Source organism: Clarias gariepinus, chromosome 17, assembly GCF_024256425.1.
Source record: "Clarias gariepinus isolate MV-2021 ecotype Netherlands chromosome 17, CGAR_prim_01v2, whole genome shotgun sequence".
NCBI classification, from domain to species: Eukaryota; Metazoa; Chordata; class Actinopteri; order Siluriformes; family Clariidae; genus Clarias; species Clarias gariepinus.
The window spans coordinates 5,200,245-5,213,355 of record NC_071116.1 but is presented as its reverse complement, the minus strand read 5'-3'; the positions used below and the strand labels follow the sequence as shown (position 1 = coordinate 5,213,355).

At 36.7% G+C, this 13,111-nt stretch overlaps 1 protein-coding gene across 3 annotated transcripts; it reads left to right on the top strand.

Annotated features, from left to right (window-relative positions):
- Window positions 1–3,386: 3,386 nt before the first annotated feature.
- LOC128545409 (galectin-9-like) lies at window positions 3,387–10,829 on the top strand. 3 transcript variants are annotated; one of them, XM_053515645.1, is made up of 9 exons: window positions 3,387–3,571; window positions 6,082–6,192; window positions 7,061–7,149; window positions 7,240–7,447; window positions 7,572–7,805; window positions 7,948–7,980; window positions 8,102–8,190; window positions 8,338–8,494; window positions 10,231–10,829. In XM_053515645.1, exons 2-9 carry the CDS (start codon window positions 6,163–6,165, stop codon window positions 10,375–10,377), a joined length of 987 nt encoding a protein of 328 aa, XP_053371620.1. In that variant the 5' UTR covers window positions 3,387–3,571; window positions 6,082–6,162; the 3' UTR covers window positions 10,378–10,829. The 3 variants fall into 3 exon arrangements, with proteins under 3 accessions (XP_053371620.1, XP_053371621.1, XP_053371619.1); XM_053515646.1 differs by lacking the exon at window positions 3,387–3,571 and having other exon boundaries at window positions 5,977–6,192; window positions 7,572–7,799; XM_053515644.1 differs by lacking the exon at window positions 3,387–3,571 and having other exon boundaries at window positions 5,978–6,192.
- Window positions 10,830–13,111: the final 2,282 nt, after the last annotated feature.

Sequence of the window (13,111 nt, the reverse complement as noted above, 5' to 3'; positions counted from 1 at the left end):
ACAAATTTTACTAAATAAATGCGATCTCACGCCTTCATTCTGCACACTTCACAGTAACATGTAAAAAGTTTAGTTTATTTAAAAATAAACTAAAACTGGGTTAATAGAAACTTACAAATTTTCGGGTAAAAACGATCTAGTTACAAATGTCATATAGTTTAAGGCAAATGTATGACAGTTTTGATACTATATAAAAGGAAGCAAGTTTATTTATAGTTTATTTTGGTATTTTGTACTAGGTAGTACAAGTAAAAGGTTTCTTTTGCTAGCTAACTCCATTCGAAATTGTACAACAAAAATATATTTCAGAAGAGCTTCAGTAAATTAGTTAATTAAACAATTAATTGCTTAATTTATTAGATTTAATTTGAAAAATAACCATTCTAACAATGTACTACAATGAAATGTTAGTCCAACTAGCTAACTGACTAAGCTAAGTACTGCTGTTGCTACACTAGACACTGAAATAAGACACAAATATACTTTCAATATAAAGTTAAGTAAGAATTAATCTTTATTATTAAAAAAAAGCTTATGTTCAAAGCAAAATACTAAAGCTAGCTAGCTAAATTAGTAAATTAATATACATAGTAAATGAGTCTGTATATTACACATAGCTAAAAACATACAGTATATTAAATACAATATCTACAGAAAATAACTAGGAAACCTAAGTTAAAACAGTAGCTAGGCTAGACATTTACCTAGTTTTTGCAGTACTGACTGTTCTTGTTTTACTAGGTACATATGGCTGCTACTTACTTCTAGCCATGCAACAAACGTGTTTTTTTTAAATAATAGTGTTTCATACTAAATAAAACGGAATAAATGAATAGATAATTTTCAAAACTTCAATGCATATTACAGCTTATTGCAATGGGGAAAACGCATGATGCTTGGATGCTACAGTATGTAAACACAAGTAAATATTATTTATTTTAAAGAAAAATGTTTTGCCTAAGGTTAAACTAAAGTTAGCTAGCTGTACCAGATGTTACCTAGTAAAAATAGCTTAAAACCAACATAACATAGCTGTTTAGTTGCTGAAATTGTTTAATTATTTACAAACTCTTACATTTTATACATAACCATGTTAAGAAAATGCTAGTGTTTTTTTTTGTTAAAAGAACTAGCAGTGCTAGCAAAGGATTATTATTTTTTTTATCAGTTATAAATTGTTAAATCGAAATACTGAACTGAACTAGCTACACTGGAAACTAAAACAGAATTTAAATTCTCTTAATTGCAATCAGTAATAGTGAAACTGATTACAATCTACAGTGGTACCTCGGCTGCTACAAGTTGCGTCTATTTATTTCATATTTTACTTAATTTACTTGTCCTTTCTGAATGTTTTTTATATGCAAGAAATATGATTATAGTGTTGGAAATTGGTAATATTTCTAATATTTTTGGGTGGCTGGAGCAGATTATCTGCATTTACCTTATTTCCTATTGGAAAATACGTTTTGCAATACAAATTTTTGCCTTAAGAAATCGTCTCCGGAACGGATTAATTTTATATGCTGAGGTACCGCTGTATTTGATTTTTAAAGTACTGCTAGGAATTGTGAGGTAAACTACCTAGCTCATAGTTTTGTTAGCAATAATGCTGCTGATTACTTTATTTGTTTATGTATTTATTTATTTATTTATTTTGACTAGCTACTATGAGCTAGTATAAAGAATAATCCTTCAATGAAGATTAAAAGAAACAATTATATATCACCTCAGCAGTTTGAGGTGAGTGTGTGATTTCTTTTAGTCATGGAGTTTTTCAAAATGCTAACCTCACTTGTTAGTGATATTATCTATGTAACTTTGGGTAAAATGCGGGGGGGACGAGTTTGACAAACCAGACACGTCTTTGTTGATTAGCTAAATCTGGATTATGAGTAATTTTGTAAATTTCTATTTTTGGTTAAAACTGGCTGCTTAAAAAGTAGCAAGAAATAAATAAAAGTAATGCTGGACAAGGCTCTGTTTCTGACCGCTTAAAGAGCCATGGCTTTATGAGTCAGGACAATAAAAGTGACGTAAACAGGATGTGTTTTTGGTAGGTGTGTATACTCAAGTGTGACAACGAGCCAAAGAGAAGCTGTTTTCTCAAGTATTTTTTTTTCTCCTTATGTAGCGTAAAACATTTAATAGTAATAGGAGGCAGTGACAAGGCCATGTTACAATGAGCTAGTAACCGTTACCTCTTGTAATGTCTGTGAGTGTAGTGGTGTGTGTGTGTGTGTGTGTGTATGGGGAATAAAGTAAAATAAAAATAAAAGCCTGGAGTGTATTGTGGTTGGGAAAATACTGGTGACTTGTAAGATATACGTGTAACAAAACTTTATTTATTGTACAGCGAATGAACCTAATTCTTTTCATATTTATATGGACGTTTTATATACACATATATTAATATATAATGTACTACATTTTGGAATATGTATTGCTCCCCTGTTCCAGATGTATATATCTCTATATTTTTTCATGTACAAAAAAATGCTGTAAAATAGTTGGTTTATTTTTTTCTTTTCTTTTTTTTTAGAATGGGTCAATACATGTTCTGTCATGTACAAATACATATTTTTGTATTGCATGTGGCTATTATTCTGTACACGTTTTTTGTTTTCCTCCTTGAGAAACAATAAAGCTGTGCTCGTATTTATAACACCGTGCCGTCTATTTAATTGTTTACACTTCCAAACAATAAGTTAAAGGAATGTAAAAAAAAAAAAAACATAAGAAAATTGTTATGTAAAGCTAAATATTAATATACTAAAACATCTGAAATCTTGCTTAAAAAAAAAAAAAAAATATATATATATATATATATATATATATATATATATACACACAGTGGAACCTCGGATTACGAGCTTAATTCGTTCCGGAAGTGGGCTCGTATTCCAAAACACTCTTAAACCAAATTTAATTTTCCCATAGGAAATAATGGAAACTTAAATTATTCGTTCTACAGCCCAAAAAAATAAATACATAAATATAATTAATACAAAATATAAAGTAAAAATAAAACAAATTTACCTGTACTTTACCTTAAAAAAATGTAAAATTAAACCCCGACAGATAAGGGTTTTCGTTTGTGCATGCAGAGTGTATGTGTGTAAAATATGCGCGCACACACACACACACACATTAACGGATGGACCGTTTTTAAAACCATTTAAAAATTAGCAAGGAACATTCCTAGTCACACTCACGTGAGCGCATACTAACAGGATCACTGCTGTAAGTAAAACAACAACAACAAAAAACAAATTAAACAGCTCCTCACCTTTGAAAACAATCGCGACAGAGAGGAGTTTGTGTGTTTATTTGGCAACCTGAGAGGAGGGGGGATGAAGGGGGCTCGCTCGCGTTTACAGCCCCCTTCTCTCAGGTTGCCAAACAAACACACAAACTCCCTGCCTTACACAGACACAAACACGCGCACGCAAAAACACTGCAGGCACTAAGACCCAGCAGGGGAGACGATAGGTCTCGGCTTTACAGCTCCCCTTCTCTCAGGTTGCCAAATAAACACACAAACTCTTCTCTGTCGCGACTGTTTTCAAAGGTGAGGAGCTGTTTAATTTTTGTTGTTGTTGTTGTTGTTGTTGTTTTACTTTACAGTAGTAATCCCGTTAGTATGCACTCACGCGAGTGTGACTAGCGATGTTCCTTGCTAATTTTTAAACGGTTTTAAAAACGGTCTCTCCGTTAATGTGTGTGTGTGTGCGCGCGCACACGCACATCTCACACACACACAGCGCTTGTGTGTATTCACCCAGCAGAAGACGATTACCTACAATTCTGCTGCAAGAGAGAGAAAAACCGTTGGCTCACTTGTGATGACGTAACGCTCGTTGTTAAAACAAGAAGGGCATGCGTGAAACATGATACTCGGTGCTCGTTAACTAAGACAATGCTCGTTTTTCAAGTAGAAAATTATTAAAAATTGTTGCTCGTCTTGCAAAACACTTGTAAACCACGTTACTCGTAATCCGAGGTTCCACTGTATATATTGTGTTTCAATCAAACTCAAAACATTTTTAGCAAGCTTATAATGTTTTGGGTTGTAATTCTGTATGCTTGTAGTACACCCATACTTACAGTAATTGCTTAGACTATTTGCATTATACAGGGTGTTAGTGGCAGACGCTTACAATGAATGGTGCTATTTATTCAGTTAATGTCTAATTCTGTCCCTTTCAACAGATCATGGCATCATCCACAGGTCTTCCTTATTTTAACTTCAGTAACCTAATAATCTTGCAGTTATCATATCTGCATCTGCCCTAGCGTAAAAAAAGAACAAAGCACCTTTCTCTATTTATTTATGATTTTCAAGACATTTTCCCAACCAATACCGCTTCAGGTATTAGAAGCAGAAACTGTTTCTTGAAAGTTAATCAATGATTTATTTTTACCATCTTTAGAGGCCACAAAAAAAAACATGCAGTGTACACCCCCGTCTCTGCCCAACCATGTCTAAATCATGTCTAATTCATGTCTTAACTTTATCTAGGTAGTTCTATCTGTGTAATTCCTATATGGTTTTACAAACTTGTAAAGCATCTGGACACAGCAGATAGGTTGTACTTTTTTTTTCCCCCTCCGTGACGCCAGCCAACCGCATCTTTTTGAACAGGGGTACGTTCTTCGTACGTCACTAACTCAGTTAGCTGGATTTGATTGTTGTGGATTTGTCCTAATCTTGTGGATTGTTTCGTTCTACGATGCCCATCTCGCGTTTGCTGTCATAGCAACATGTCCGTAAGATTGAACCTCGGAGGCAGGTTTATTTCATGTAAACAGGATTTAGGCTGCGCTCCTGCTGGGTTATGATTGGGTTATATATATAGACAGCCATCAAGACCATTAATACATATTCTTGTATAATGTTTATTTTGTAACACATTTATTTTTCAGGGGTTTGTCATAAATATGCAAATAAATATTTATATAATAATAAAAATAAATATTTTTGATAATGAAAAATTGGAAGAAACAAATTTTATTATAAAATAAACAATATAAAAGTATACATGTTGTATTTAAAAAAAAATATATTTACATTTTTTTTCATATACAACATATTTATTTTCATATTGCTTATTTCATTTTATTGTCTCATGTAATTTGTAAACTATTAACCTATGAATTTATGTTCTATTATAATATTTAATAGTGATTATGTAGGGAGGGCAATCCATGGCAGGGGGGCATTTCAGCCCATAACACGTGTTACAAAAAAAAATTGAGCCGCTCTTTTTCCATTTCGTCAACCAATCGAAGGGCTTGTGATTAGTGTTTCTACTGTCGATGCATATCGCCTTTTAAACCAACGCACGAACGCGCAATAATCCTAGACAACTCAATCCAGCTATACTAATCATCAACAACAGGTGTGCTCGAAGAACCAACTTAGCCAGATCGTAATAGCACGATGATCTCATCCTACTGTAGATGTGTCAAGCGACGTATGAAGAACGGACCCCTGCTCGCTCACGCACCATTGGGGGCGGCGTAACACACTCGGAGGACAGCGCTAGCCGCTCCTTCCGCTTGCGTGAGCTCACAGACGCCCCTGATTGGCTGTAGAGCTGTGATTAATGTGGGAGCACTAAGTACCTTTCATCTGTTTGATAAAACTTTTTTTAGGAACGCTTAAACAAAGAGCCGAGGGTGTGATAATATAGACCAACCTGGAGCCTGTCACATTTCTTAGCTATTAGACTTCGCCCTGTGTGCGTGTGTGTGTGTTGAGGTGAAGAGAGAGATTTATGGATATAATAACTTATGAAATTGTCCTGAACGTAAACAAAGTGCAAAACTAAATAATTTTTTAGATTGCCTAAAAGCTTTTGTTTTGCTTAGTTTTTTATTTATTTGTTCATTTTTTTGCAATCCATCTTAAACTATTTAGGCATTGGAAGAGAAGAAAAACTCTGTCACACATGTTCTTGTTCCAAGGTGCTGTTGCTAATTATTAACCTTGACTTTTCAACAATGCAACATTCATCTGTTATATTATATGATAAGAGCCGTTTATAGTTAAACAAAACGTACACTGCAAATCGAAAGCAGAGGGAAGCTGGAAGGAAATAGAACCTGGTGTTTGGAGGGAAAAAGGCACCACTGTGTTCAGGCTCACACGGTACTGACATGGCCAAACAGCACCCATACATGAGTCCGGTAAGCAATTTCTGTTGGATTTGTTAGTGTCTGTTTAAGCCATACATGATTAGTTGTGTAGTTTTTATTTGCACTGGCTGTGTTCTTGCAGTGTGACATAATTCTGGTGTTAGTACTTTGTACTTTTTAAATATTATGTAATCATTACATTTTACATTTAGGCATTTGGCAGACGCTCTTATCCAGAGCGACTTACAAAAAGTGCTTTAATGTTTACAACATTGGATACATACTTACACTGGGTTAACTAGGTTAATCAAATACATCTAATAATTTGATATCTACATGTAATGCCTTTTTATTGAAGATTTTAAACTAGATTTTGATATAATTTTTAGGTTTACAAAATAAATTCAAATCAAATTCAAATTCTAATTTTATTTGTCACGTACACAGTCATACACAGTACGATATGCAGTGAAATGCTTTTTCGACTACCAGTGACCTTAAAATAAAAACTTAAACATAAGAATAAATCTAAATAAAAGGTAATACGTTTAATAGTTATATATTTTATTTATTGCAATCATATTATTTAAAAAATAACCAATCAAATTTACCGTATGCAAAATACTTTCATTTGCTAAAGTGGCCTTATTTTGCGATGTGTTTTAAAAGTGTTTATTAAACTAAAAACAAACCTTTAAACATAAGAATACACAAAGAGTACTGTTATTTATCAGGAAACATTATGAATATCTTTTTCGCTTTTTGTCTGAGTTTATTTCAGCAAATGTTACCTAAAAACACCATATAGAATTTATAAATTGCACTTTAAATCGTTGTTTCCTCCCAAACAGAAACCGAGTAGCTTCCGTTTAAAATGGTACCGTTTTTTATCCATAATGACTGAATTTGTCCCCATCAGAAACTCCCGTTTACGGGTTGTATCCAAGGCCGTCTGTTTGAAGGGAAGACCATCACCGTGACAGGACGAGTCCTGGCAGGGGCAGAGATGTGAGAAACGCTGGTTCTTTTTTATGATGAAAATGTTATATGTGGATTATATGAACCCTCCTGATCTATAGCTCCTAATATTATGGACAGGTTTTGTGTGAATTTGCAGTGCGTCAATAACACGACGAGTGATATCGCCCTCCACTTCAACCCACGCTACTTTGGTAAATCAGGTTACGTGGTGTGTAACACTCTGCAGAATTCCTGCTGGGGATCAGAGCAGCGTAGTAAACACACCCCACTTCCCAGAGGCTCGGACTTCATCCTGACCTTCCTGATCACCCAAGACTCCTATTCGGTGTGCTTCAACTTAGGTTTTTTTTTTTTTTTTTCATTGATACTTTTGTCTTATCCTTCCATTATTTATACAAATCCAATTTCTACGTATTAATTGGTCTGTCTAACTTGTTATACTGTCTCAGATTATTGTAAACGGAGTCCATTTCATGGAGTACTTGCACCGTCTGCCAGTCTCCAGTGTGAACGCGATCTTCGTAGATGGAGGTGTAGAGATCGCATCCATCACTTTTCAAAACCCGGTTGAGAAAAATGACCCAAGGAGACAGAACCCAGAGAGGCAGAGGTACCGAAGCAAACTGACCCGTGGATCAGCTTGGAACATGCAAGGACATCAGCAGCATGAGATCCCAGTACCAGTGATTGATTCTGGATTTGTCACTAGTTTAAATGCTTTGAGTAGAACCTTTATTCTAATGGCAGTATATACAGGAGGTAATCTAAAAGTTACAGTATTTCTGTCGTATGAATGTTTCTTTAAATGGATATCTTTCTTCACAGACACCTCCTCCATACAGTGCTTCACCTTATTATGTAAGAACAGCATATCCCATAATCCTTTGCAACATTGGGATAATTGGGGTTTTTGTTAAGTGAGCCACAGTAGGACGCTGCGGTAAATCATTCAAGCAATTTATTTTGCATGTCTTCACAGGTTATACCGTATAAAACCATTATTCAGGGTGGACTTTCCCCGAGCAGAAGCGTCACCATACAGGGCTGTGTCAACCACAATGCCGACAGGTTTGTATTATTCATGCAAAAACACAACACTGCAAACATTTCTCTTTTACATAGATAGAGAGATACCTTCTTGATCCTTAAGGAAATTCCAAAGTAACTGAAACCAATGCTGTATTATAGTACTGTATATTCTTATATCCTTCTCAGGTTCTGCATCAATCTGCGGTATATCTCTGGCATTGCGTTCCACTTCAACCCGCGTTTCAACGACAACGTAGTAGTGCGTAACAGCCTGATTAAGGATAGATGGGGTCGTGAGGAGAGAAACGGTGGCCTGCCCTTTTACAGAGGCCAGCAGTTTATGGTAATTAAAACCTGTCTGCAGTTTTACAGAGGGCAGCGTGATCCTGTTTAGATGTTTAAAGAGTCACAAGATGTTTATAGTGCACAAAGTTCTACTGTAAATTAATCATTTTAAGTGTGAGGTAGTGGTTAGCACCATCACCACACACCTCGATAGGTTTTCTTTGGGTATTCTGGGTTTGTCCCACAGTCTAAAGACATGCAGTATCCCATATTATAGAAGAGGGTGTGTATGTGCATACTGAGCTGAGAGCTGCAGTGGGTTGGCAACCCATCCAGGGTGTACCAAAGCTTGTGCCCTACATTTCCTGGCATAGGTTCTGTGACCTTACACTTAAGCAAAAGAAAAAAAAATAGATTTTGGTGTCACTTTTACATTTGGATATTGTATCTTTTTTACTATTTCACTTTGCAATTTTTACTTCAAGACTTTTAAAGGCAGTGTAATGATTTTGTGCACAGAATTATAATGTATGGACCCTCCCATAAACCTGTATCTTTTTTTTTTTTTTTGGATTTTTCCAATTTTCCCCCTAATTTAGTCATAGCCAATTCCTCCCCGTCACTAGGGGGCTCCCACATTAACACTAGGACTACCAGAGAGGGGCCATTTGGCCCGGTTGTTTTTACCTAATATCCCTAATCACGTGTGAACAGTTGCCTTTGTTCTGTAAATGTGGCAATTACTTACTTAATTACTTACTTAAATGAATGGGAGTCAATTGTCGGTGATTAAGTTGTTAGTTTACAACCAAGGGGCCATTTGGCCAACCTCTGGTAGGGCTGGAGGGGTCAGAAAAACCTGGTAGTTCATTAAGGCTACTACTACCACTCAGCTGGAAGGGGCCGAAGACTATCACGTGTTTCCTCCGAACCGCGTGACGTCAACCGACCGCATATTTTTGAACTGCTCACTCACGCACTGTTAGGGGCGGAGTAACCCACTCGAAAGAAAAGCGCTATCCGCTCCTTCCGCTTGCGCAAGCTCACAGACGCCCCTGATTGGCTGTAGAGCCGTGATTAATGTGGGAGCGCAAGTACCTCTCATCCCTCCCCTCTGAGAGAGCTCGGCCAATCAGCTCTCTCTAGACCTCCGGCTGTGAGAGGAAAACAGCATCACCCAGGGTTTGAACCAGCAATCCCCAGATGATAGGGCGAGCGCTTTACCACTGCGCCACTCGGAGGCTGAACCTGTATGTTTTTAACCATTTTACGGTGCTTAGGATTGTTTTAAATAAATTTGTCATTTTTAGATAAAGGCGGCAATCCTTTGCTTAGTGGTTAGCACTGTCGCTTTGTACCTCCAGGGTCCGGATTTGATTCCCGCCTCGGGGTCTGTGTGTATGGAGGTTGCATGTTCTCCGTGTGCTTAGTGGGTTTCCTCCGGGTTCTCTGGTTTCCTCCCACAGTCCAAAGACATGCAGATTAGGCGTCCCAAATTGCCTGTAGTGACAATGATTATAGACGATGATTCAGTGAGTGAGCTTAGAATTAGAATTTAGAATTATATAAAAAAATATCCATTTGGCTCAGATGTTTATTTTAGGAACACAACATATAACGCATACAGTTCACAGTGCACCGTGTAACCTCCTGTCTTTTAATATCATTAATCCATTCTTATACTGTATGTTATAGGCTGAAGGTCAGAGATTATGAAGGTCACACTGTGCACATCATATATAATTATGGAACTGCATGTTAAATTTCAGACTTGCATTTAAATATTCTTTTCAGGTGAGCATCACATGTGACACTCAGTGCTACAGGATCTCAGTAAACGGCACACAAATGTTCACCTACAACCATCGTCACTACCTGCTTCAGCAGATCGACATCCTGGAGGTTGATGGAGACATCAGTGTCAGCTCCGTCACAGTTTAAGGGCAGATTGTAATGTGAAATGCTTTAAAGTAAATGCAGTATATTAACACACTACACTAACACAGCTTAAACTACAATATATGTACTAAAGCAGTAAAACCTACCGTAACTTATCGTGAAACAAACCACTATAAGCTTTAAGCTGAAGCAGCAAAGAAGCTCTATCTGGCTTTTGGCTTTGAATAAAAAAAATAAAAAAAACATACATCGCTTTAGTTATTTTACCACCAAATATTTACCTATACCCTAGGTGAATTGCTAGATTCAGATTTGTAGCTACAGTATGTAATACAGATAAACCCCACTAAGACATTCTTCTTCTTTTTATGAATTTATGAATACATTTATTGTGTCTCTGTTATTCTGGATTCTATACTTTCGATGTTACATGTTTGCCTTTGAAGTAAAATTATTGCTCTGAACGTTGTAATAAATGTCACTTTATGGTGTATATTTGGTAATAAAAGCATAAAAAAATGATTATGATTATGTGATTTTAGTATTATTACTAGATACATAGGAGCATAATATCCCAGTATTAATGTGCTGCTATTTCTTCTGTAAAAATATTGTCTTCAAAGTGTTTTAAGCAAAAATATTTGCAACATTACCATAAACCGAGGAACAGAATTTGGGAGTTAGGGGTTGGGTTTGGAGGTCAGATAGAGACAGAATTTGGGTTTGGTGTTATTAGGTTTAGGTTTAGGTTTAGTTTGTTTATATAGCACATTTAAAACAGCCGCGAGACTGACCAAAGTGCTGTACATCCACATCATAAAAAGGCTAAAAGTACACGATACACACAAAACTAATAAAACTAGTAGGCACAGTAGCGCCTAGTAGGCCATGGAAAACAAATAGGTTTTTAAAAGGGATTTAAAAATAGGTAAACTAGGAGCCATTCGGATATCAATTGGCAAGTCATTCCAAAGACGAGGCCCAATAACCGAAATCCCAATCACCTCTATGCTTAAGTCTGGAGTGTGGGATTAAGAGGAGGTTCTGGTCACAGGATCTCAAACTTCTCAGGGGGGTATGGTGGTGCAGAAATTCAGATAAGTAAATGGGTGCTTGCTGGTGTAACGATTTAAACACAAATAGTAAGCAAAAGCAGAGTCACATGATCCCTTTTTTTCTTTTTCAAGAGAAATTTAGCAGCGGCATTCTGGACCAGTTAGAGACGGGCGATTTGAGATTTAGAGATACCATAATAGAGAGAGTTACAATAGTCAAGGCGGGTTGTAATGAAAGCATGAATGGCCATCTCTAGAGTCTTATCAGTGAGAAAAGGTCTAATCTTTGCGAGCGTACGGAGCTGATAAAAGCTAGATCCAATCGCGGTAGAGATTTGTTTCTCAAGTTTTAGTGAATCATCTAATAGGAAACCCAAATTCTGAACCTGAGAGGATCTAAAGGCTGATAGAGGACCCAGATCAAGATCAGGGGCCTTCGTGTTTTCCGAAGGGCCAAAGACTATCACCTAGGTTTTCTTTTCATTAAGGGATAAAAAATTATGAGATAACCAAGATTTAACTTCATCTAAGCAGGATAACAAAGTAGTCATGGCCAGGTCATCATTTTTTTTAAAAAGGTAAGTGTTATGACTAAGACAAAACTTGAGTTTGGTTCGGAGACTGGGGAGAAAAATGTAGTCATATGGATAAAACTGGGACTGAAAGACAGAAATTGTGTTGTATGGTGGTAGGATTGGGGTCATCATTTTGAATCGAGGATAGAAAAATGATGGGGATTTGGATTTCAGAAAAAAGACAGAGGCAGAAATTTGTGTTTGGTGATAAGACTGGGATAGCATTTAGGCTATCAAGATTTAGGTTTAGGGAAAAGACTGAGGCAGGAATATGGCTTGAGGCGAAGACAGAGACAGGAAATACTATGGGGCTTAAACGTAAGACTGTGGCAGAATGGAGAAATTAAAACTGAAACTAAGCAAGAGGCCAGGACCTGTAAAGGCTTGAATTTGATAACTTGTTTTGTGGTGTTGAAACAATTCCTGGCAAGTCTGCTTATTTCAGTGTAAAATTCCCCCACAGAATGCTGGGTAAAGAATCTCCCTGCTGAACAGACCACAATAAAACTTCTCTATATAATCCCCTGCTACACTACAGCACTTATCCCAGCGTTTCACTAGTGCTCGTATACCATCAAGGTAGAAGGTTTTCTCAGTAAACCAGAGCTGTGATCTGTCTGCCTGTTTCACGTGTGAAACGCTGGCCTCCCAGGAACTCCTTTAATGGCCCAAACATGTGTGAAATGGCTTGGAGTGAGCATAAATAAATAGAGCAACCTTTTCTAGTAAAAGTAAACTTTTGCTTTTTAGTAATAGGACAGGCCACAGAAGCACACCACTGCATTTTGCATTTACTCTGTGCCGTTAACAGCACTGCATCATCATGTCCTCTCAGAAACCTTATCTGAATCCGATAAGCACTTCACCCTGCATGTCTAATTTTATGAGTTGATTATTTTATTATGCTATGATTTGATTAATTTTATTGCGTTGAGACTAATAAGCCTTTCATGTCTAGGGTCTAGTTATCAAAAAATCTATTCAGTTTTGGTTTACATAACTGATTCAGAACTGATTCTGTGCCAAGTGCACTTTTTCACTTTCTCTTCGTCGCGTATGTACAGTAGCCTGCCAAACCTCACACGCAATCGCAATTCATTTTGCATTTGCATTTACGTCGCATTACACGGAAACCTGTCAATCAGC

What these genes read in the sequence shown, in the direction of transcription:
- LOC128545409 (XM_053515645.1), top strand. Translation starts at nt 6,163, where the DNA reads ATGGCCAAACAGCACCCATACATGAGTCCG. An exon ending in AGCATGAGATCCCAGTACCA is followed by an intron (nt 7,806 to 7,947) that starts GTGATTGATTCT and finishes CTTTCTTCACAG; the next exon opens with ACACCTCCTCCATACAGTGC. An exon ending in ACAGAGGCCAGCAGTTTATG is followed by an intron (nt 8,495 to 10,230) that starts GTAATTAAAACC and finishes TATTCTTTTCAG; the next exon opens with GTGAGCATCACATGTGACAC.